At 55.3% G+C, this 23990-nt stretch overlaps 8 protein-coding genes across 8 annotated transcripts; 5 read left to right on the forward strand and 3 right to left on the reverse strand.

The window, feature by feature from the left end:
• Nucleotides 1-1473: 1473 nt before the first annotated feature.
• MAM_07560 (Amino acid/polyamine transporter I) lies at nucleotides 1474-3279 on the forward strand (the record flags this gene model as incomplete). The annotated part of the gene is made up of 2 exons (XM_040826358.1): nucleotides 1474-1967; nucleotides 2094-3279. 2 exons carry the CDS (start codon nucleotides 1474-1476, stop codon nucleotides 3277-3279), a joined length of 1680 nt encoding a protein of 559 aa, XP_040675571.1.
• A 1566-nt stretch (nucleotides 3280-4845) lies between these two features.
• MAM_07561 (DNA-binding protein) lies at nucleotides 4846-5923 on the reverse strand (the record flags this gene model as incomplete). Its single annotated transcript, XM_040826359.1, has 3 exons — nucleotides 4846-4966; nucleotides 5036-5581; nucleotides 5673-5923. The coding sequence occupies 3 exons, from the start codon at nucleotides 5921-5923 to the stop codon at nucleotides 4846-4848; spliced, it is 918 nt and encodes a 305-aa protein (XP_040675572.1).
• A 325-nt stretch (nucleotides 5924-6248) lies between these two features.
• On the reverse strand, nucleotides 6249-6692 carry MAM_07562 (uncharacterized protein; the record flags this gene model as incomplete). The annotated part of the gene is made up of 1 exon (XM_040826360.1): nucleotides 6249-6692. One exon carries the CDS (start codon nucleotides 6690-6692, stop codon nucleotides 6249-6251), a length of 444 nt encoding a protein of 147 aa, XP_040675573.1.
• Nucleotides 6693-7711: 1019 nt separating this feature from the next.
• On the reverse strand, nucleotides 7712-8182 carry MAM_07563 (uncharacterized protein; the record flags this gene model as incomplete). Its single annotated transcript, XM_040826361.1, has 2 exons — nucleotides 7712-8122; nucleotides 8165-8182. 2 exons carry the CDS (start codon nucleotides 8180-8182, stop codon nucleotides 7712-7714), a joined length of 429 nt encoding a protein of 142 aa, XP_040675574.1.
• Nucleotides 8183-8797: 615 nt separating this feature from the next.
• Nucleotides 8798-9304, forward strand: MAM_07564 (uncharacterized protein; the record flags this gene model as incomplete). The annotated part of the gene is made up of 1 exon (XM_040826362.1): nucleotides 8798-9304. The coding sequence occupies one exon, from the start codon at nucleotides 8798-8800 to the stop codon at nucleotides 9302-9304; it is 507 nt and encodes a 168-aa protein (XP_040675575.1).
• A 3532-nt stretch (nucleotides 9305-12836) lies between these two features.
• Nucleotides 12837-14452, forward strand: MAM_07565 (proline oxidase PrnD; the record flags this gene model as incomplete). Its single annotated transcript, XM_040826363.1, has 2 exons — nucleotides 12837-13549; nucleotides 13633-14452. The coding sequence occupies 2 exons, from the start codon at nucleotides 12837-12839 to the stop codon at nucleotides 14450-14452; spliced, it is 1533 nt and encodes a 510-aa protein (XP_040675576.1).
• A 3626-nt stretch (nucleotides 14453-18078) lies between these two features.
• Nucleotides 18079-22222, forward strand: MAM_07566 (uncharacterized protein; the record flags this gene model as incomplete). The annotated part of the gene is made up of 3 exons (XM_040826364.1): nucleotides 18079-20211; nucleotides 20318-21392; nucleotides 21474-22222. The coding sequence occupies 3 exons, from the start codon at nucleotides 18079-18081 to the stop codon at nucleotides 22220-22222; spliced, it is 3957 nt and encodes a 1318-aa protein (XP_040675577.1).
• Nucleotides 22223-22814: 592 nt separating this feature from the next.
• MAM_07567 (RING-6 like protein) lies at nucleotides 22815-23930 on the forward strand (the record flags this gene model as incomplete). The annotated part of the gene is made up of 4 exons (XM_040826365.1): nucleotides 22815-22881; nucleotides 22953-23051; nucleotides 23147-23496; nucleotides 23562-23930. 4 exons carry the CDS (start codon nucleotides 22815-22817, stop codon nucleotides 23928-23930), a joined length of 885 nt encoding a protein of 294 aa, XP_040675578.1.
• Nucleotides 23931-23990: the final 60 nt, after the last annotated feature.

Consider the following 23990-nt stretch of genomic DNA (forward strand, 5'->3'; position numbering starts at 1 on the left):
GTTTAAATTCCGTCTGTAAAATCCCTCATGGTCGGTCGGTCATGTCGATGAAATCTGTAACCCTTGACACCTTGGATCGCCCGCATGTCGAATCTCGAGTCTCGACAGGAACCAGGCATTCAAGATTCCCGGCTGATGAACTTGAGTCTTTGACAATGCAGTACTACAAGTACATCGAAATTGACGAGAATCACGGTTTCTATCCTGTAGAGTAGTAGTAGCATATGCCGTTCCGGCTACAATGTGGCCGCGTAGGACGGCAGCCAGAAATGCAACCCGAGCCCGTGTGCTCTCCTCCATGGGCCCAAAACTTGTTAATACAGATCAGATTCATCTCACTCGGCAGTTATCCATCCATGCTGTTGGAGAGAGACATCTGTGGGGTACTCGGCGCCACCTGTTTCATCAAATGGCGCATGCTGGCCCGCGTCATTCTCACCCTCACCTTGGCGTGACATCTCCGCGCCTCCCCCTCTCTTGCGTCCGAAATGCCACATGCTCAGGCCTTGTGATTCCGATAGGAAACAATTCGCTTGGAACGCTGTGCTGAGAGAGACCGCGAACTTGTCCACCCAGGCGCACTACATATAATGGCGAGCGGGCTGGGTGGTACGGCAACTTGATGCGCCTCATGTATGTCCTGTTAGGTGATGAGAGAATTGCGGTGGCTCTTGGAGATACAAGCAGTAGACCTCTCGTCTCCCGAGTCACGAGACATCAGCAAGGCAACCTACCAAGTAACCACGTACCAAGGTGCCAGTCTGGGGATGAACCACAAACACAGGGGCCCAATGGGAAACTCGTCGCAACACCCACACGACTCGGAGTGCTTCGGATTCGGCTTCCATCATGAAATGCCGCTTTCCACCACCCGAGACACTCCAGCTCCTAGGTCTTGGTCGATTCTAGACGCCGCGGCGCCGTCTGCTCTCGAGCAACCAGGGGCAAACGAGCTCGCCCTCACAACCCCATCACCACCTTTACACGTCGCCGAGTTTCACAACCGCGGCCACAGTCTGTCAAACTGCCCTGTGTGGCTTTGAAGCTAATGTTTCCCGCTACCAACGCCTTTGGAAGGCTGAAGGCGCCCTAAACTCAATACGGCCATCCGTGTGCGTGGCGGCGTGGGTTGCTGAAGCCATGTTTTTGACAGCTCGAGCGACAATTGCTTCGGCTCTTCGCCACCCCCAGAAGGACTGTCAAGATTCTGGATCCTGTACCATTGGCTCCACCGAAGGCTTGTTTCCATTCATCAAATGGCGTGCATGAGAAGGCCTGCATCCATCGGCGGCGCTTTCAGGTCCTCCGCCGGGGGGAGGGGGGGAGACGCAGTCGTCGGTCTTTTTGTTTAATATGTCACCAAACTTTCTGGTCGTGTCCAAACTCCCCTGATCTCATCTTTATCGCCAGAGAATTCTGTCGATTCCTCCCGCCCCTCTACTTGGTTGGCGGATCTGCAACAACTCAGCAAAGATGCATCTCGGTGACAGAGGCGAGAAGCAAGTCAAGGTCGACTCGGCCGACGCCGGCAGCTCCCAGCATGTGCGAGACTTGGACATGGGACATCTCCACCGGCGGCTTCAGAACCGTCAGATCCAACTCATTGCTGCCGGCGGTTCCATCGGCACCGCCCTCTTCATCAGCATCGGCGGCGGCCTTGCCAAAGGCGGCCCGGCCAGCCTCCTGATCGCCTACACGCTGTACTCGGTCGTGCTGTCCCTGGTGAACAACTCGATTGCTGAGATGAGCACCTACATGCCTGTGGCGGGTGGCTTTGTTCGGCTTGCTGGGTACTGGGTCGACGACGCTCTGGGCTTCCTGGCCGGCTGGAACTTCTTCCTCTACGAGGCTTTGCTCATTCCGTTTGAGATCACGGCTCTCACCTTTGTCATTTCCTTCTGGAACGGGAACGTGACAAGCCCGGGACCGACGGCCGGCGTCTGCGCTGCTGTCATTATATGCTACGGGTATGTGGTGCCTCTTCTGTTGACGACTTGGCCAGGGACCATTCCCGGCTCCTGTCGCGGCCGCAGCATGTGCATCCCGGTGCTTCGGGCGAGGACTTCATCTTGTTGACTTGTTCCCGTCCACAGCCTTCTCAATGTTCTTGCCGTTCGCTTCTACGGCGAGGCTGAGTTCTGGCTCTCCGGCGGAAAGCTCATCTTGATCTTCATCTTGTTCGCCTTCACCTTTGTCACCATGTGTGGCGGCAACCCCCGGCATGACGCATATGGCTTTCGGCACTTCTCCAACCCGGGAGCCTTTGCCACTTATCTCGGTGACGGAGACTTGGGTCGGTTCGAGGGTTTTCTCGCCTGCCTCTGGAGCGCCTCCTTCTGCGTCGTCGGCCCAGAGTACATCTCCATGGTGTCGGCAGAGGCTCAGCGGCCGAGCGTCTACATCAGGGCCGCCTTCAAAACCGTCTACTACCGATTCTGCATCTTCTTCGCCGTCGGCGCCCTGGCTGTCGGGATTGTCTGCGCCTACAACGACCCGACGCTTGTCGAGATCTGGTTCGGAAGCGGCTCGACAGGCAGCGCAGCCGCCTCGCCGTACGTCATTGCCATGGAGTCCCTGGGCGTCAGCGTCCTGCCGCACATTGTCAACTTCCTGATCCTCACGTCCATCTTCTCCGCCGGCAACACGTATACATACGCCGCTACTCGCGCCCTCTACTCCCTGGCCCTGGAAGGCCGTGCCCCCAAGTGCCTGCGCTACTGCAACAAGAGCGGCGTTCCCGTCTGGTGCTTCTGCGTCGTCATGTGCTTCCCCCTTCTCTCCTTCCTGCAGGTGGCCAACGGATCGGCCAAGGTCCTGGGCTGGCTCATCAGCATCGTCACGGGCGGCGGCCTCATCACCTACCTCGTCATGTCCATCACCTACCTCAACTACTACAGGGCCTGCAAGGTGCAGGGCGTCAGCAGGAGAGCAGAGCGGCCCTACTACGGATACTTCCAGCCCTACTGCGCCTACATCGCGCTCGCTGTCCAGGGTCTGGTCGCCCTCACGTACGGGTACTACGCGTTCCGGCCCCGGTGGGATGTCCAAGTCTTCTTCCAAAACTACTCGATGCAGATTTTGGCCGTGCTCCTCTTTGTTGGGTGGAAGCTGCTCAAGAAGACTCGCTACATACCCCCCGGCGAGGTCGACCTCGTCTGGCAGCGACCCGAGATCGAGGCCTATGAGAATACTTTTGACGAGCCGCCGGTTGGCTTCTGGGCCGAAATGGCTCAGATTGTGGGCTTTCGACGACATTCCAAGTCTCGTGGACATGTCTAAGCATAGTTATTTAGCATATTTCCCTGCGGCTGGTCCGTAGGTTATGCTTTGACCAACATTGCAGGCATTCTTTCCCACTAAATCACAGGCTTCAATGCCACACGCGTTCTCCCTCTGTTCGCTTTTCACACGCAGGTCCCTCTCCCGCCTTGGGAATGCGCACTGCGCGGCGACTTGCGTCGAGAGAATATCTGCAGACGTATATTTACTAGGCTGCCGTTGTTTCGTCTCCATCTCTCTCCTTGTGTGGCTAGCCAGGTGGCACGTATAGAAGAGAGGGCAAGTAAAGAACAGAGGGTAAACATACAAGAGATTGCAAGTATACGAGACGTGACAAGTGAAGGGACGACGCTCGGTGGTTTGTTTGCGCGGTCAAGAAGAAAAATTCAAGGTAGAGCATAAAAAATAAACCACAAATGGAGAAACGGGGATGTGAACCCCGGACCTTCTACATGCAAAGCAAATGTGAGAACCCCTACACCATTTCCCCGGATATCATTGCGAGCACCCGAAGCCGCAATCGTGTCATTTACCTGACTCTGTTTCCAACGTCTAAAACTCGCAGGCTACGCTGCATATTCTCTACCGAGACGATGCCCGCATGCTCTGCGCGTGTTTCGCTTGGCTCTAATGCCGCCCTCGGTGTGGGTAGTGCTTGTTACGTCCCGGGTTGGCAGACATGACACGTAGGGCTTGACTCGTAGTAAGTCGGATACTGCGCGTTGGCTGACGGAGTTGTGGCAAGTATTAAAACTACGTCCCTTCACGCCGTGTAGCCATAAATACGAGACTGTACCATGAGGCGCCATGTTCAGTCGCTGCTTCCATCTGCCAATTCTGTCGTTTGGTGCGTGTCCGGCGCCATTCCGTTGTTCACCTGGAGTCGGCAAATCCGCACGATATGAATATGAGGCTCGAACAGTTGACCCTGCCAAATGTAGCGCCGTGAGTTCTCCGTTTACATCCTCCCGCCCAAACTTGGTCCTATAATCTCACTGTTGGTAGCTAGCTACGTCTCGAAAGGTTATCTGCCAAGTCCGTCTCAGGGAGAGGGTTCAACTGGTATGGAAGAGACGATGAAGCTGGCTGACTGTACTCGGCATCTGTAAAGCATTACTTTTGGCCAATCAACTTCTGCCCGTCTAGTCGTGACATTCATCCTCATCTCCTTGTCGGGCTCATGACTTCACTGCAAGTTACGCGTAGTCAACACTTGATTACATTCAAAGGTGACTGACCGATAACAAAACTATCGCCGCACAGAGTTTCCTATGCGCGCCATGTGGTGATTCGCATTTCACCGCCAAGATTCCAACGGTCATGTATTCAAGATTGGTCTACGATACTCCGTGACGGTGTGATCTCGTCCTGCTCCATGTCCGACGGTCACTCATCCTGAGCAAATCGTACCTTGGGGCTTATGCTGGCGCGTTCAGCACCCTCGTAAGCAATCAATGACGACTAGTCGTTGTCCCTGGCCAACCAAGTATATACAGGCGATACCAGGACAACTTCTCCCAACAGGCGCGTATGGAAACAGCTATAACCCATGGACCAGTGACGCGACTAATTAAGCTCATGATTAAGCTTGACTGCTTTCGACTGGCCTGCGTCAATGACCACGGCAGGATCCTCGGCAGTGCCGTCACGCGAAACTGTATTTCCTTTCTTGGTCGTGACCGAAGCTCTGCTGCGAGTTAGAAGCAAGTACAAGGGAAATCTGGACAAGTCAAATGGGCCGCGGGTATGCTCTCACTTTTCGTGCTTGACGTCCTTGACGGTACCTTCTGGCTGTCCTTGGCCCCAGTTCCAACTCACAGTGTCTCCCTTCTTTGGTTCCTTGCCGCCTGCGCCATCGCCTGCGGAACCATTCTTGTCGCTGTTCCCATTCTTCTTGTTTTCCCGGCTGTCGTCTTGACCATGGGAGGACTTCTGCGCGTCGCCCTTGGTCTCTGCGCCATCTTTCTTGTCCTGGCTGTCTGTCGACTCGGCTGCACCACCGTCATTGGCCTCCTTGTTGGGTGCAGAGTTTTCCGTCTTTTGTCTCTTGTTTTCTCCATTCTGGCTGTCCTTGGACGCCCTTTTGGTGCCACCGTCTTCCTTGCCGTCCTCATTCTCGTCAGTAATCTCCGCTTCCTCGTCCCGCTTCTCTTCCTCACCCTCGTGGTCCCGATTGTCGCCTTCTCTGGCCTTCAAGGGGTCGTGGCCCCAGTTCTTGAGGGACGCATAGGATTTCGTCTTCTTGACTTCTTCAACAGACTTTTGGTCGTTTGCTTTGCTCTCCTGAGCCAAATGCCGTTTGCTACCACGGTACGCCGCAATCAGTTCCATGCCCGGAGGAGGGTGAGGGTGAGGGTGAGGCGGTGCACGGCACGACGCCCGCAGCAACGTACCAATACGAAACGACCTTTCTCATGTGTTGAACATGATCTTCGGTGTACTTGCCCGGGCTCTTTTGCGGATTGTCCTTAAGAATCTGGACAATTTTGCGGCCGCTGTCGTGGCCGACGGATTCCTCACCGTTGCCTTGTTTGGGCCATCCCGCAGCCTTGGAATCGTCAGACTTGAGCCACTCTTCTAGCTCGGCAGCGGTCATGTTGACAATGTCATTGAACTCGTCAGTGACCTCGCGTTTGTCCTTCATCTCGTGTGTGCTTTTGCTGAACGCTTCGCCGCTGTGTGTTGGATAGGTTGAGGCCTCGGGCTGATGTACTAGCTGTCCGTCCGCAATGGATTCGAATCTCGCCGCCCGGAAGCCGTCGCCACGGCCCGAGGGGGGCGTTTTATACTGGCTCTCCGGAGATGCTCCATGATGGGCGCGTCATAGAGTCGGAAGACGTGAGGCGACCCACCGGACTTGGTGACCGTTCTTGGAGACCGCCGGCTTGGGGTTCGACGCCATGGTTGAGCTGCTCGGTTGGAGCGCGGTACTGCTTAACAGAACAGACCGAGACTGTGCCTGCTGCCAGTTAGTACGTACCAGCATCACGGCCGTGGCAGGCCTCATCGGTCCACTTCTCCGAGTCACGTCGCGAATCTGATCTGGTTTGGCATCTCGATCTGCAAGGCTCATCACGATTGGTCAACTCGAACCCCGTTTCCGGATCGAAGCCACGGTGAAGCAAGTTCCGGGAAAGTGTTCCGTTCCCTTTTGTTCCCTTCTCCCAGCGTGCCGCCTGCCAGGACCTCAGTAGTAGGTCCCACGTCTCTGAGAAACCCGTGCCGTGACCCGTGAACACCAAGTGCGCGTTACCGATCGTATGGGCTTTGCAGATAACGGCCGAGGCACTACGGCTGAACAAGCTCCCGAATCCGGCGGCCTTGCATTGCGGGAGAAGCCGGTCTTTGATCTGTGCCACCATTCGCTTCTGCTTGGTCGACGCAAACGCTTCTCTCGCCCGGGATCCCTTCATCAAGTTGCTCCGCAAGACTGGGCTCGAGTATGACATCTTGTCCGAGACGGGCAGCTCACTTGCCCGGCTTGCCTGCCCGGCTATTGATGGAGAAAGACCGATTCGCAGATGCAGAGGAACCCCGAGATTCATCTAGATCCTAGTTGCATCCTGGGCCAAAGCTTGGCACTGACATGCTTCATTTGGCGTCGCCCAACCCTACACAGTCAACTTGGTTTGACTCCGGCATGGATAGGCTTGTCTTCGCATCTACTCTTCGTTCTTCAATAATAATTCATAGCCCGCACGCCAGGGGGTTGCGGATAACTACGTCTTAATGCCATCCTTTCCACGACGCGAGTCTTGCGCGGATGCGAGCCAATTCCACCAAGCGCAGGCGTCCCGGTGGGCGCAGTTTCGCACCCAGTGCCTGCAGGTCGAGAAAGCTGACGTAGAAAAAAAAACCTGATTCAACACCAAGTGCTAAGATCGAGGAGGAGAGCTTGATACTATCAACAGGTGGAATCGACTCTGCCGTGAAACCAGTGCAGTTTGTACGACAACATGCACTCTTTGATTTCCATCGAGGACCATTAAAACCCTACTTTTTTCATGTCTTTCCTAGCGCCGTGGGTTGCCCTCACTCTTTCTGTGGACGCATGGTTACCGGCCCCGACCCGCTTAGTCCAGCATTAACAGCTGAGGCGGCTCTCTCTGAAGGTGCTTGGGTGATGCAAGAGGACAAGTTGTCTCCAACATCCCGCTTCGAATTAAGCTTGAGCCGTTTTCATCCCCTCGATAAGCAGATTAATGAAGGCAGGGCTTGTGGTGGGGTGTGGCTTGAGGATGCCAACTCGCGACCCATGGGACCCCATCCTCGCTTGTTGCGTCAATAGCCGAAGCGCTTGGTGGTTTGATCCTACAGCGGAGCGAAAAGACCCAAAAAAAAAAAAAAAAAAAAAAAAAAAAAAGAGACGAGGTTATTACATAAATAATACACGTGGTTGTTCATAGGTGTGTCATGAAAACCAGGGCGCGTCTCACACTGCTTGGTCGTACAATTCGTCGTCGTCCTTGGGCCATTCCACCTCGAATACAACGTCCTCATCCTCGAGGTCCGAAACAAAGGTGAAGGACACTATGCTATTGTTCTCGAGTCCACAGGTTGTTGGCGTGCTGCTTTCATCCTCGCCTGTCTTGACCCTCCTCCACCCTCTGGAGGGGTCGTTTGGCACGTTGAGAAGTCCATAGACTACTTTGGGACTCGGAGGGATTGGTGTAGTTTTGGGCGGCGCTGTAGCTGTGGTGAGGCCGTTCGGATATCGCTCGCTCAGAAGTTCTAGCAGCTCCTTGGTGATGTCGGACATGGATGCCTGTGCATCTGCGAAGAGGTAGATGGTGTGAATGCCGTGCTTGAGACGGAGCGAAATGTGGCCGTCACCCACGACAGTCTGTTTAGATTGTTAGTGTATTGAGCACCGCGATTTTCCAACATAATCAAGACATGCCATTGTTGCGCGTGAGTCAAGTGCGTTTTGTGAAGTCGGTTCATCGTTTGGCTGTAGATTCACGGCAAAACAACAAGAGACAAACTGCGGTTCGATGCACGAATCACGTGCTCCCACCGTGGTGGCGCACGAGGCACGGTGTCACGGAAACTCCGCTCCGGCGAGGGACCTTCAACTGCCACTTGTGTGCGACTTCCAGGCTGGGGAAAAAAAATAAAGGAAAGAAAGAAAGGAGGAAGAAGAAAACGAAAAACGGCGGTTCAGGCACAGCTCCTGACGACATTGATGACGGAGAGCGGTATTCTACCCTGTCGATCTTACTTGATTTTCACTTTCGGCTCATTCATGAATTCATTACGGCTCGATGGCAGGTTCTGATCGCCCCCCCGTTTGTTCGACAACCGACACGGTCCACGTCATCCATCGCAAATAAGCCCACCGAATCCAGCCTCTACCGCGAGATCGACAACGCGATTTGATAAAAGAGGTGGCGAAAGACATCATCCAAAAGCCATACAAGAGGGCGTCAAGAGTAAAGTCTTGGGATTTACAATCGTGGCTCTAGAGACCAGATTCTGATCGTGTGTATGCCGTTCAAGGGCGACACAGAGCTCCGTCATGGACGTCCTATCTTCTGCGGGTGTGCTTGCATCCACCGCCTCTACCTCTACAACCACACCGTCACCCTCAACCTCGTCGGGGCACGATCACGATGCGTTTCCGTCCGACGCATACCCGAGGCTGTCCATTTCAACGCCGGCTCGCATTCTGCTTGGGTCGCTATCGTCGGGGGTGATTGGCCTCACGCTTGGTGCTCTGCAGGGCGGTCAGGTGGCTCAGCTCCGCTTCCGAGCAGAACACGCACACAAGATGCCCGACACCACGGCGGGATGGTATCTCTACCACAAATCCAAAAACTATCATGCAATGCAGGGTGGCATCCGTGAGGGTTTTCGAATGGGGGCCAAGACGAGCTTTTGGAGCTTTGTAGCGTTGGGACTGGAAAGCACCATTGACAGGTATCGAGGCCGCAGCGACATGTTTTCCACGACGATGGCGACGCTGACGGTAGCGGGCGCCTTTTCCCTATCGCGTAAGTGCAAGCTCAAACCTTGGCATTCTTGACGACTTCCTATCAGCATTACACATCATCGTGGGCCACGCTCGCAAGCCTGCTACATGGAAGACTTGATTGATGGGCAACAGCCGCGACATCAAGGACCGACCGTACGAGACATGGCAAGTGTCGGCTCTCAGTAGCGGCGCCATCAGACAAATGCAAAACGAGACGTGTGGCTAACAGGCGCCATCTTTGGGCTGCATGGCCCAGATAGGTTCTCCCTATCAGCCGCTGGACGCACGGCCAAGCTTGGACTGTTGTTTGGGCTCGCGTACGGGGGGGTACAGGACCTCGTAGGCTTAGCCCGTGGCAGACCGATAGGGTACGTGGAGAGCCTCCTCCGACGTCGGCCTGCGTCTCCATCTCATATCCACGCATGCTCGGTACGCAACCCGTGACGCCCATGGGGCGAAGCGTGACGGAGAAGACAGACCAAACGGCGCCGGTCCCAGCGATAACCCTAGTCGCAGGGCGGGTAACCCAAGGTCAAACACCACAAAGCTTATCCGCGCACCACCTCGACGTCCATGATGGCAGTCACACCACCCTTGGTGCCGACGAACCAACAATGGCTGCGCCATCCACGCAACTCGTCAAGCCTTGCTCCGTACCCCGTATCCCGTAACCGTATCCCGTGCTCGGTACAAACTCGCGCAGCGGGGAAAAGATGGCAATCGGCCTTGGTGCTCATCATTGATGTGCATGCGTGAGTCCAAGTCCAAGCACGGTGGGTGGACCAGTTGGTTGACTGACGCGGCTGGATGCTTTCCCCTGGACTTTTGTTTGGTTTGCAGCTGCCGACGCCATGCGAAGGGGTTCCATCCCTTCTAAAGTGGATTGTGGGTTCGGGGTCCGACTTTCGGCCTTGCCGGCAGTGGCAGTGGCTGGGTGCGGGTCCACTTGATTTGATGAGCAGAAAATGACGACTCACTGCTCCGCCCCGTCACGCGTACAATACTATATCACGGAGTACTTAGGGAGGGTGTAATGCAATAATAATCATACACGATGGTACCCATACTCGTAGTACGGAGTACGAGCAGCAATACTGGAAGCGAGGTCTGTCTGCGGACCCCCAAGGTCGCATATCGTGAATCACCCTGGGTTTCGACGACGTAGGTCGTGTTCCATGCCCTTTCATGGGACATGAGGATGGATGGGCATTGGGAAGCGACATGGGGCTAAATGCGCTCTCTTGGCCCACGTAAGGTAGTTAGTTACGTGTTTCTAATCCATACAGCACGACGTGGTACCAAACACGGACGAGGTGCCTTGTCAGGGTCGCATCGTTCTGTAGTATCCTGCATTGCTCTGTAGAACGATTAGTCCGGGGGTGCCAGGGTAATGGCCATTGCCTACTGCAATCCTTTCCGTAAACTGGCTCGGCGAGGTCAAGACGGCGGTCCGGCGCGTCGGGGAACAATGGACATGAACGAAGAAGAAGGCATGGACCATTGGTTCCCGATGGGGGGGATATGCCGCGTATTACGACGTGCGGAGTATTGTATCAATGGTTTGCTGTTTGCAGCACAATACATAAGCGCTCGTGCTTTTATCTGTGATTCAGCATGGCGGCGACAGGACGTCGTGCAACGGCGTCATGATGCTCGGCTCCTCAATGGGCGTCGCGTCCCTTGTTGCTCCCCCCAATGGACATGCGGCTGTCTGAGGGCTCCAGCGCTCCGTGCTATGCGCAAGGCCAGAAAGGACGAGGCAAAAGTTCACTCCTCGACGCTCGTCTTGCTGGGTGACTCGCAGAGACGATGTGATTGTTATGCTGTGTGTGTGACTGTGTCCGCCAGGTTGGCCCCCCCCCCCGCTTGTCCGCGTCCAAATGGAACGCGCGCAAAGAAGAAGAAAAAAAGAAGGTGAGACATGGCGTCGTCACAGGCGCAGCTTTCGAGTGGGCGGCTACTCTCAGGCTGCCTTTGCCCTGCTCGTAAAGCTTTGTCTGCCCGCTGCCTGGAAGCAAGCTGGAATGCCCATATGGGACCGGCATACGGGAGCGCAGAGCTTGTGTTTTGCCTATCTGCTATCTGTCGTATCGGAGGCATTCCAGAAGCAAGGATCTTGCAGGACGCGTCAGGACCATTGGCCAATGCAAATCTGCTACTCCGTATCAAGTGTGGAGATGCAGCAGGCAGCGCGGGAAGGGAAAGGAAAAGAAACGAGAGGAAAAAAAAAGAAAAAAAAAAAGAAGGGGAGTCGCGGCTACAATCGGGCGTCCAGGACCAGGCTACTCCGTACGTGCCAAGTTAATTTCACAACAGACGGCCACGTGATCGATTTGCACCCGATTTGGAAAGTAGGCGGGCAGGGCCCTGCATGATTGCTTGCTTGGCTTGCTGGACAGGATGAAAGGTGGGGGCGTATGCAAAGAGTCCGGGGGGCGTTGGAACGGCATGGCTCAGGTTTTGGTGGGGTCGACTCGAGATAAAGCTCAATGCTTGTGTAATAGATGGCGCGTTTTGCAAGTCTCGCTGGTTCTGGGCGGGGGGTGGTCTTATTAATGGCGTGGGCTCGGTGCCCTTTATCGGACCAGCACCTGACCAGCAGCTGTGTTGTGTCTTGGGGCTGTTTCTCACTATCGGCCCCAGGAGAGAAGCTCGCCCGTCCGAGTCGTCGCCGCCCGCCTGCGCGCTGCCCAGAGATAATCGATTACCGTCCGTATGGGCGTCCGTATGGGCGGCGTACGCCTGCTCGACTCTGCATCGGTTCCTCGGCATACGTTGACTCGCGCCGCTCCCACCCCCCCCCCTTCTCTTCCACTTTCCCTCATCCCCTCCTGTCTTATGCCACGATAACTCCGTTCCCGGACCCCCGGCATGAACGGGCCAGCCAAAAAGTTATAAGACGCCTTTTTACCCTCATTCACTGCGCCCGCCCACCCCACGATCTTGGTCACCTGGTTGATAAAAGCAGGAAAAGAAAAAAAATCCCACCGACCCCGAAAGCGAAAAGGCGAGCAGGAGGGGAGACTGGAACCTATATTGGAGAGGAGCCCACGCTGCCATCTTATCTCGACAACCGTTGGCTTTGGGGTTCATCTTGTGTGTCCATACTAACCATCGTCGACATCATCGTCAAAATCATCTTAATATACCACAAAACGTTTGCCCAGCTGAACCTGCTGTGGACACCTTGCTGCTGCTGCTGCTGCTGCTGCTGCTGCTGCTCTCTCCCCCTCGACGCCTCCTCTGGCACACTCGCCGCCAACGAAGCCTGCTGTCTGCTTCGCTGCCTCTTATCTCTCCATCCCATCGAGGCACCCTCCCAAGTTCACTCACTGATAAGCCCGAAACACCCCCATCCCTCTCGACGCTTACTCAACACGCGCTCAACGCCAAACCACCAGAGACCAGAAAAGCACACTAAACACCGCCCAGTCATCGCCGTGTTTCTCATTCTCTTGCCTCTCCTCATCCCTCTTCACTCTTCCCCGTCACATCTTGCCCATTCTCCAACTAGGAAACCGACGAAAATTAGCACCGAGACAGAACCAGCAAGCTTCTCGCGCGAAAAAACGACAGCATTGCAATGAAACCCGCGCCTCCTCGCGGGTTTACTTGCTTGCCCGTTCGCAGGGCCTCTACTCTTCCCACCAGTGCCGCCTCATTCTCGTCCACAAATGCTCTTCTCCCGACGACGCTGGCGGCTCGCGCCTATCACGGCCACAAGGCCACTTTCCCCAGAGGCAGCTTTGCCCTCATGACCCAGCACCGTCGGTGTATTCACTCCTCGGACCGCAAGTCGTCCACCGTCGCCGAGCTGCCAGGTGCTGTCCCTCCGCCGGCCAACCTGGAACCAAGCCGCGCACCCCTCTCGGTCTTGCCACTAAGCATGATCCTCCGCTCCTTGGCCACGACTGTCGTGTCCTCTTCTCCTCTGCTTCTGCCACCGTCGCTGCAGATCATGACCTTGCTGGCTCACAGCACCAACGCCGTTTTTAACCCTGACAGAAATCCTGTTCTTCGATACTTCCTCAAGAAGTCCTTCTATGCCCAGTTTTGCGCTGGCGAGAATCCCGCTGAAGTCCAGGCCACCATCAGCAGGTTGAAGAACATTGGCTTCACCGGCGTGATTCTGGGATATGCTCGCGAGGTCGTCTTGACGGAGAAGCAGGCTGAGGAGGTCGAGTCGGCTGCAGGACAAGAGACCCAAAAGGTCATTGACAACGAGATTGTGCCCTGGGCTGAGGGCACTCTTGAAACAGTCCGTTTGGCACAGCCCGGGGACTTCGTCGCACTCAAGTAAGTGTTTGATGGCTTCAGCTTCGCTGCCGATGGTTATCGACTCATCAAAAAGGGGCCAGCCTTGCTAACCTCGATCGCAGATTTACCGGCGCTGGTAGTCTGGCTGTCCATGAGCTGAAACACAAACTTCCCGCCAGCCCTTACCTGTACAAGTCTATCAATTCCATCTGCCAGCTCGCCCACGAGCGTGGCGTTCGTCTCTTGTTTGATGCTGAGCAGGATGCCCTCCAAGACGGTATTGACGACTGGACCATGGAGTTTGCCAACAAGTACAACACCGAGCCTGATTCCTGCACCATCTACGGAACCTACCAAGCGTACAAGAAGAAGACTCCGGCCGTTTTGGAACGCCACCTTGCCACGGCTCAGGAGGGCCGATTCTCGCTTGGCGTCAAGCTTGTTCGTGGCGCCTATCTCGGATCAGACCCTCGTGAATGCTTCTTCGATACCAAGGCCGATACCGACGCGTGCTACGACGGCGTCGCTGCCAGTATTCTGACCCGTCAATGGAACGCGACTCTTGCGGGCAACGGCGAATATCCCGCAGCCCATCTTGTCCTTGCCACTCACAATGCCGAGTCCGTTCAAAAGGCTCGTGCCATTTGCGACGCTGGTGGTGCCAAATCCGAAATTGCCTTTGCTCAACTCCAGGGCATGGCCGACGAAATTAGCTGCGAGCTGGTTGAGGCCAGTCAATCGGCACGCGCTGGCGACGTCTCGGCCACCCCCAACTTGCCCGCCTATAAGTACCTTGTTTGGGGCACCACAGGCGAGTGCATGAAATATTTGCTTCGGCGTGCTCAAGAGAACAAGGACGCTGTCCAGCGAACCAAGAGTGGGCGTGATGCCATGTGGGCCGAAGTTCTCCGCCGCGTTAAGAATACTTTTCGTCTTGCGTAGAATTCACATCCTCGGAGGCGAAGTGATTTCCTACCATTTTCGTTAACCTTTTTTTTTTCCCAGTCATCTCTTTTAGCAAATCTGTTATTTTTCTTTTTTGAGATACGGACGGCGTTCACGTCACGTTCATAGCGATTCATTCAAAGCACACTTTTGCAATGTTAGAGTAATGAAAACTGAAACGGTAGAGAAAAGAGGGGGGTACATGATTGATGACTCACAATAGTATCAAATGAAAAATAATTTCAAATATCCCGTCTGCCGAAACTTTGCTAGTTGGGGCATTTCCCTTGATTGTGCTTGTTCAATCAAGACCCAAGTCCACGTAGTGCTATTGCGCTAACTACAAGCGCGTCCAATTCTGCGCGTTTTTGTTGTTCATCTTGGACGGCCTCGAGCCAGTTTAGGCCGTTGAGCTTGTAATATTTACGGACTTTGCTCATATCTGTCGAAGCGGCAATTCTGGCGTCTGTGGCGTCAACAGGATTTCCCTTGACATGCTCCGCTAAATGCGCCTCGATAACGTCTTTGGAGGGTGCAGGCTTCGAATCGGAACAACAAGTTACTTTGAGGACGAGAAGGTTTTTTGTAGTAGACGAAATGCCAAACCGACGATAGGAATCAGCAATCTGACCCGTCGTTAACCAGTCTGTTTCAGAGGCTTGCAGCAGAGTTTTAGGAGGCTGGGGCAAACAATGAGGCAGCTCTTGGCATGCGTGTGCTTACATTATTGGAGGGATTCAGAGAGACTACAATCTCAGAGTGTATATTTGGTGTCTTGAGGGCACCATTTAGAGCCAGGGTGACGGCCTTGAAAACAGCTGAGAGTAATTGTCGGCGAGACATGACCTACGGGTCGACATGAGCACATGGTGAGCTGGATACTCCAAACGCTGGCTTGTGATGGGTGCCCTGGAAAAGATGGGGCAGGTCAACGGGGCCAACAGTACCACTGAGGCGTCGACGAAAGCGTACTCGAATTCGGCATTGTGACTGAGAAGTTGTTGATGGAGAAAATCGGCGTTTTGGACATGTTGAAACAGGCCAAGGTAGACGGCATAGGACGAGGGAACGTGTTCGATCGATAGGGTTTCTAGCGCCATGGCTGGCCGCTGTCGGAGAAGCCAAAAAGAGACACGGCGTGTTACGGACAAGGCGTGTCCTGGTCGAGACGGCGGTCACGGCGACGGTTGGTGTGTGTGGGTTGTTGGGAGAGGACAAGTCCAGATGATCAAAATGAGGTTTAAACAACGCAAGTCAAGATCTGATGCGTGCCCCGCAGTTCCGGCCGTGCCGCCCCACATTCGTGGTTATGTGGGCCTTTGTGGCCTTCTTGTGACCGCCATGGTGGACGAACTTGGCACCTGGGCCGCGGAATTTAGGACGACGCATCATCGTCCATCGCCGTCGTCATCGTCATTCATCACCTAAGCTGTCTGTATTTATGCTTTGTTGCTGTGTCGAGACGGAACAACCGACGGTGGCTCCGCCCCCCCCCCCCCCCCTCCACGTTACACTAGGAGTCTAGGACGGCCGCCGCTTTCAAATTCGGAAATGCCATTGTTCTGCATTGTTATTCCTGACATGGCAATGCAGGCTGCCGGCTCTCGCCGACGCACCGCAGGTAAGGTACACTGAAGCTTCCCGTCACGACACGATCCGATACCGACACAAGCACGAAGTCAGCAGGACAAGTGACCAAAGCCCAACCAACAACAAACCGGCCACTTGGCCATCAGTTTGAAGCCGTGTAAACAAGCCCCATCACGGCGTAGGCAGGGTACAAGGGATATGGGTGGCCACGATTCTATCATGTCTACACCGTAATTCGGTTCGTCTTGGGTGTTACCAGAGAGTACGACGGGTCGCGGAGTCGGCGGTCCATACCGGGGAAAATAGAGTTTGGGAGTCTCTATCTCTCCCAGATGCAACCGAACACGGGATGCCGAAACTGCCACGAACAAGCCGGGAGTCTTCTAGAATACGTCAAAAATATTTCCGTTGTGGATACGGGGGCTTTTCTTTTTCCCCTTTTTTTTCTTTTTTTTTTCTGTCCCTGAACTCGGATGCCCCTTTTGGAGCTCGAGGACATGTCCAACTGGAGCGGCAATGACTTGAGACAAATAAGTTGGCAGATGGTCTTGTCCCACATCACACCATCTCGGCCGCCCACATTCTAAGTTTTGACCAGGCGACGGGGCGCGCGTTGGGTAGGCGGACATTGCGAACCCAGGCACCCTGGTGATGTATGAGGGCTCGGCTCCAAGTTTACGGGCAGGGTCGCGCAAGGCTGCCTCACCAGCAAGGCAATGAGCAAATAAACAAGTCCTTGGCACTTAGCGCGGGTAATGGTATCAACCGGATCGTCGCTTGTTCCGGCAAACAAATTGGCATTATCAAGAATCGATGTATATAAATGAGCGAGTTGAGTCTGTCCCGAAAACAGGGGACATGGATGAAGATGTCGAGTTGTTGAAGTCTGAGAACCTTGGAGGAAGCTGCAAACACGCCACTTTTTCTTTGCCAAGAAGACAATCCTCGGGATTTCGCAAGGCGCATTGCCCAGTATATTGCATACGAGTTCACTGAAGGCATAACCATCATCTTTGTGTGTAATTCTCACCTCGGTCATCAGCGCCAGGAGCTTTTTCTTGGCACAAGCCGATCTTGACGGGCGGTAAGTCGAGCTTGGATCTGTCTCGTCTGGAGATTGTTCGGCATTGATGTGCCATCATTTTGTTCGGTTGATACCGTTCGCCAAGTCCAGCCCACAGATCGTCTCGACCTGCTGACTCAAGCAGGCACAAAGGTATGCACAATTTGGTCTTGAGGGTCTCTGACGGCCAGGTCTGAAGGAATAGTAACATGATAACAGGCCAGGTAGCGAAGGAAGAAAGCACTTGACTCGGTGGGTTTCAACTTGAGGGACTGGATACGTACTGGATACCAAAACTGCAAGCATTCAGAGCCGACGCCTCGACCCCTGCACGACCACGATCACCCGACAAACATTGACCGCGACCCCAGGTCCTCGGATCCTCTTCTCCGTGGCTACTCCGTAGAGGGCAGTGGCAGTGAGAGCCAAGCGCAGCAATTTGATGTGCAGCTAGGTTGTAGGGTACGTATACGTGGTGCCAAGCTCCAGGTGTTGAATGTGCTTTGAAGGACCTGTCACGCATCTCGCCGTCCCCCAAACTTTGCCCATCTGGCCACCAAGGCAAGGACCAGGACCGGCACGGACGGTCTGGTCTGGTCTGGTGTGGTTGAGAATCGGAAAGCGAGAGCTCGAGCCCGGTCGACCCGCTGGCCTGCATGTTGGTGCTTCGGGGAACTGGACTGGACTGGACCCCAAGCCTCGCTTATCATCAATCTGCCGCTCTGGAGTGCTTGGCTAATCCTGATTCTCGGTACAAACGTTAGCAGCCGCAACTCCATACCGCCACCCAGGTTTGGTGAGTTGAGCATCTTCATCCCGGTTCCCGACCTCCGAGCTCGTGGGCTTTGCATAGGCCACAGACGCAACGACGGAGTAGGACGGAGTTAGCCCGCAATTGCTCCGTATTGTTGTTGAAGCGTCCCAAGCCTCAAGCCTGCATGAAAGAAAGCCAATGGCGGCACCTTCAACCATGGACGGCACCGCGGCCGTGCATTTCCCCCAGGCGCAAGCCCAAGCACCACAAGTGCAAGAGGCCACTTGCAGCGACGCGACGTCTCCAGGCTCAGCGGCACCACAGTCGTCATCGCTGCAGAATGCCGCCTCTCTCTTCATCGCACCACGATCGACCTTTGTGGACTTTGCATGGGTGCCGGGGGGCCCCGGCGCTTCGTCCCCGGCGGGGGGCCGGTCATGGTCAACCTGGAGCGCAAGGTCGAGCTCCAGATCCACCAGCAGCAGCACCAGCTTGGGCTGCGGCCAGCGCTACTACGGCAGTGACAGCAGCCGCGGCTGCGGCAGTTTTAGCGGCGCGGGACACGGGGGGCGGCTGCGACGCTCGGGGGGTGCCAGTGCAAGTGCCAGTGCAAGTGCCAGTGCAAGTGCCAGTGCCAGTGCCAGTGCCAGTGCCAGCGTCAGCGGTGTCCTGGGTGCTGCCCCTGCCGATGTCCGTGCCACCGCCCCCCCAGTGGGCGCCGCTGCCAGCGCGGATGTCGGCGACACATGCATGATGATGGACATGGACGGTCCAGGCCTGAGCCCTACGAGCCCCAGGCCTGCAGCGGCATCTGCATGCGCACCCCCACCGGCACCGGCACCTGCGAGACCTGCGGGAGCACCAACGCCGTTGACGGCTGTCGTCGCTGCTGGTGCCGTTGGCGCTTGCCCTGGCATGGGCACCAGTGCTGCTGCTGCTGCTGCCGCCGCCGCCGCCACGCGGCTGGGGCAGATGGAGATGACGCCGCCGGCAGCTGGTCAACGCTGTGCAGCTGCCAACAGTGCCCTTGCTGGTGCTGGTGCTGCTTCCTCCTCCTCCACGTCTTCTTCCGTGCCGCCTTCGTCTTCATCGTGTATTGGTCCAGCAATCGTGGCCGCTCCGACGCCGCCATTCCCATCGCCCGTTCCCACTTTGCTGCCTCCTTCGTCTGTGCCCTCGTCTTCCTTTCCGAGGCCGACTCCAGCATCGTCGTCTGGCATTCATATCAATACTGCCGTCCCGTCGTCTGTCCGGCTGGGCATCAGCTCCGGCCCCAGTTCCAGCTCCAGCTCCAGCTCCAACTCGAGCCCGACCGGCCTCGCTTCCATCCATGTCTCTTCGGTCATCTCGTCGTCCACGAGCATCTCCCCGCGCTCGACCAAGCCTGCAGCTCCCGTCGCCTTCAATGCGAAGATGGCCCCTCGCTCTGCTAAACGCTCCGCCGATGGTAGCGGAGCCAGCGACGACGACGCCAACGCCTCGAGCACCGGTAAAATAAAGCTGGCTCGCTCGGACCGGGGACCCGAGGATTTCTCCTCTGTTGTCAAGAACCGCCTTCAATCCTATACTCGCACTGGCCAGGCTTGCGACAGATGCAAGGTGCGCAAGATCCGCTGCGACGCCCTGCCCGAGGGCTGCTCGCACTGTATCAACCTGAACCTGGACTGTTATGTCACGGATCGTGTCACGGGCCGCACCGAGCGCAGAGGCTACATGCAGCAGCTGGAGCGGGAAAAGAACCGCATGATGTCGCACATTCGTGACTTGGAACGGCTCTGCGCGGAAAGGAATGTCAAGGTGAAGCCTTTCCAAGGACGTGTCCGCGCCCAGAGCCCCCCCGAAACCGCTGATGACGACGCGGACAATGCCTCTGCTGCCTCTGCCTCGGCCTCGGAGAATATTGCCCCTTCAAATACCGACGGCTGGTCCCAATTTGGCTCCCTATGGATCAAGGACAGCTCGTCGCCCAGACCAGTGAGCAACATCATCCGCCACGTCGTCCCGCGCAACGAGTGGCAAACCAGGCCCGAGCAGAGCCGTTGGGGCGTCGGATCCGACGATGCACCTCTCAGCTCTCTCAAGGGAATGACGCTTACCCTGTTGGGCACGACCATTGAGACGACCTCGTTCGATGCACCCGATGTCGACGAACCACCCACCGCCGCTGACCCTTCCGTACCTTTGTATAACAAGTCAGTACAAGCGTTTTTGCGTTCAGCCATGCGTGTGAATCCTGCTGTTCAGGTGGAATTGCCCACTCGTGAAAATGCCTTCATCTACGCTGATTGGTACTTTATCACCATTGCCTCCTTCATGCCACTGCTGCACAAGCCGACATTTATGAAACTTGTGAGTTTCCATCGACTTTCTTCTCTGCTCCCTCTTCTTCGGCTACTCGTCATATCAATCTGCTTGTTCACTCGCTCCAATCGTCCCCTGACATCTCCCTCCGCAGTTGACAAGAGTATATGACGACCCCAGTTTCAAACCCACCGTGCCCGAGTTGGTCTTGGTTCACATGGTGTTTGCCGTCATACTATTCCAGTTTGGGGTTCGGAACAGCCAGACTCTGGAGCAGCGCAACAACTTTAATGACCTTTCAAACAAGCATTATCATTTTGCTCTCAGTAAGATGTACGACATCTTTTCCTCTACAGATTTCGAAGCTCTACAGGGCCTAGTCCTCATCGCCTCCCACACGAGAGCCTTTCCCAAGCCGGGTTGCGGGTCAATAGTCGCAAACATGGCTTTGCACCGGGCGCTAGAATTGAATTATCACCGTAGGACCAAGAAGCCTGGTGAGCCGACAGATTTGCACAACGAAATGCGCAAACGAGCCTGGTGGAACATGATGACGGTTGTCGTTGACGTCAACGGCAAGCGAGGCTACCCACTCCCGATATCCGTGCAAGACTTCGATGTTGACTTCCCGGAGCCGATTGCTGACGAGCTATTGTCTGACGAGGGTGTCGACACATCGCGGGCCCTTCCTTGTCCCTATGAAGTTGCAATTGCTGCGTTTAAATGTATCCCCATCTACATGGAGATGTACGCGAACATATTCAGTGTGCGGAGGGATGAAAGCAACTACAGGAATGTCCTTGCTGTCCTCGAAGCTCAGATGAGACAGTGGGAGGCCGACCTGCCAGAAACCATGCGACTGAGCCCGTCCAAAAAACACGACCACGACATGGTTGGCCCTCTCTTTGCGCGGACCTACATGTTGGAATTTCGCCTGCACATCAGACATCCATCATTGGCAATGACGACTGATGTGGCCTTGATTACTGAAAATACCAGAATCTGCGAGGAGGCCGCCAGGGAATATCTGCAGACTGTCGAGCACCTGAGTAGGATGAAGGCCTTGGATACGACATGGCATCAAATGTCCCTGTACTGTGTTGCCATCTTGTCCATGTTGGTGCCTCAGTGGGAACGACGGTTTGAAACCACACGGGACGAAGTAGCCAGGTTGAGGGATGAAATGCAAAGGTGGATGAACATAGTAGGAGAAATGAGCGCCCTGCTCGGTAAGCTTTCGCGTGCTCCTGATTAGCCTCAACACGCCGACAATTTTTAATTTTTTTTTTGCTAACTGTTGTACTCGGCAGGCTGCGGTACTGGTATGAGTACTCAGATTGCACAGCTGATAGACCGCACCATGGCTTGGATAGAACAGGATATGCCGCAAAAGGACATTGAAAGTGCGACTCTGGCCCACGTCGAGGCAAAGCAGGAACAGCAGCTGCCCTTTCACGGCACAGTGCCGTTGACACCACAAGAGCAGCGGCAACAACATGGCCATGCCGTTCCATTCGGGACTTTGGCCACTCAGAACCAACCTCTCCCGTCGGACGGCTCTTCCCAGCCGGAAGAGATGGGGAAAAACTTCTACCAAGCACAGATGTCCCCCACGGCGCAAGCGACGTATCCAAGCCTAGCCTACATGGATCAACAGACACAACCAAACGCCCAGGCCACGGCGCCATACCAGCCCAATCACACAGGCCTATTCTATCCCAATACAAGCGCGGCCGCTGGACACTCGGGTGACCCTGCTCAGCCCGAACCCCTCGTGGGCTACGCTTCCGAGTCAGGAGAGCATCTTTGCCACCAAAATGCCGACATGATGTGGAGATCTTCGTGGCAGAATTGGTCTGCCGCGATTGCAGAAAGTCAACAACGATACGGCGCCGATGCCTTAATGACTCTGGGCGACACAGCAGACACTGGCAGGAACTCGGTCATGACGCCCGTCATGCCAGGCAACGAAATGCCTCACACTGGCGGTGAACTGCCCATGGTCCCACAACCATCGTCATGGCCGTTGATCATGTTTGATCAGACGCCTCGGGATTAGGAAGATGATGGCAACCGCTGCAATATTTGGATATTCTGAAGACCCAGCCTCTGGCATATTTTTTTTCACCTTTTTTTTTCCGCGTACATAGAAGCAAGAGCCGTCAGGCGCCGGATCTGAGTATATACCATTGCTGATTAGAATTTGATGCATGTGAAGAGCGGACCAAAATATGCAGAATGAGGGATTATGACCAGTGACGGCACCTGTATCAGCGTGTAGCAGGTGCGGGGTCAAGTTGCCTTCATAATGATGAGGAACATGGAGATATCAGATGAATTGTACATAAGTATTAAGAGCAGACTTGGACCTGCACATTCTCATAAAACTCTCGGCGCTACTATTTCCGCTCCACTCATCTGCACCTTGACTTGTTTGACGAAACTAGCCCCGGAATTTCCGCCTCCATCCATCCCCCCTGTTTAGCCGCATTTCAACCGAGCGCAAGCTGCCTCTGTGCCCTCCAGCTCTTCTCGTCCAACTCGCTTCTTTTTGCGGTGATTGTGCCAGACTACCCATCAGTACTCGACCTATTTTTAATTTTTTTCCCTCCCAAAAGACCCCCTGCGCAACCTCGTGCGCGCTCGTCAACATGGGCAAAAAGAAGCGCGGACACCCTGACATCGAGGAGGTGCTAGCCCGCCCCTGGTGCTACTACTGTACGATTGAATGCCGCCGTTGCTTACTCGGGAGGATTTCGGGACTGATTTTGACTTGATATTGCTCGTAGGCGAACGTGATTTTGAAGACTTGAAGCTCCTCATCTCGCACCAAAAAGCGAAGCATTTCAAATGTGACCGTTGCGGACGACGACTCAACACAGCCGGAGGTATGAGAATGGGATTTGTGACGCGCGATTGCAATCTACAAAACACGCAAGTCGTAATTCAGGACTCAAGTTGACTAACGATGACCCCTGGGCAGGTCTCTCTGTTCACCTGAATCAAGTCCACAAGGAAACCCTCAGCCAGGTCGAAAACGCCCTTCCCAACCGCCAAGGACTCGAAGTCGAAATCTTCGGCATGGAGGGTATTCCCCAAGACGCCCTGGAGCAACACCGCAACCGGATCATACAGAACTTCTACCAGGCCCAGGAAGACCGGCGCATCGCAACAGGCAACCCCGCTTCGGGGCAGGCGATGCCCAGGAAGAAGATTAAGATGGAAGCGTCGGCGGATCTTCTGAAGCGATTGGCCGAGTTTAGAGCACAGAAGAAGGCCGGGACTCTACCTGCCGCGTCGGAAGAGAGGAATAATACACCTCCCACGGAACAGGTACGTGGATGGATTTGGATGCAGGAGTGTAGACTTCCAAACGCGCTTCTAAACCTCGTCTTTAGGGAAACCAACAACACGATGCTGCGCAGCCAACGTATCCCGGCCAGCAAGCATACGGCTACCTCGCTGATTCTCTCCCTGCCCGACCTCCAAGCCACGGGCCCGGAGCGACTGGTCTGCCCCAGCGACCGCCCCAAGCACCCTACTGGCAGCAGCCGCAGGCAGCACCGGGCGACGACGTCGATCAATTAATCCGCATGGCCGAGGCGGGAGTCAGGCCGCAGCAGGTACAGGAAGCCGAAGACACGGTCGACAAGAAAGCAAAGAAGGAGAAGAAGGGCAGGATGGTCTACGACGACGCCGAGTTCAGCCCGGAAGAGAGAATGGCGGTACTGCCCCGGTACGCGTTTCTTCCACGAGTCGGCGCTTAGCGGGCGGGAAAACGAGGACTGAGCGGGATGGGCTGGGGAGAGGAGTGCGGACGCCATTGA

The sequence above is a fragment of the Metarhizium album genome, assembly GCF_000804445.1.
Source record: "Metarhizium album ARSEF 1941 chromosome Unknown scaffold_33, whole genome shotgun sequence".
Lineage (NCBI taxonomy): Eukaryota > Fungi > Ascomycota > Sordariomycetes > Hypocreales > Clavicipitaceae > Metarhizium > Metarhizium album.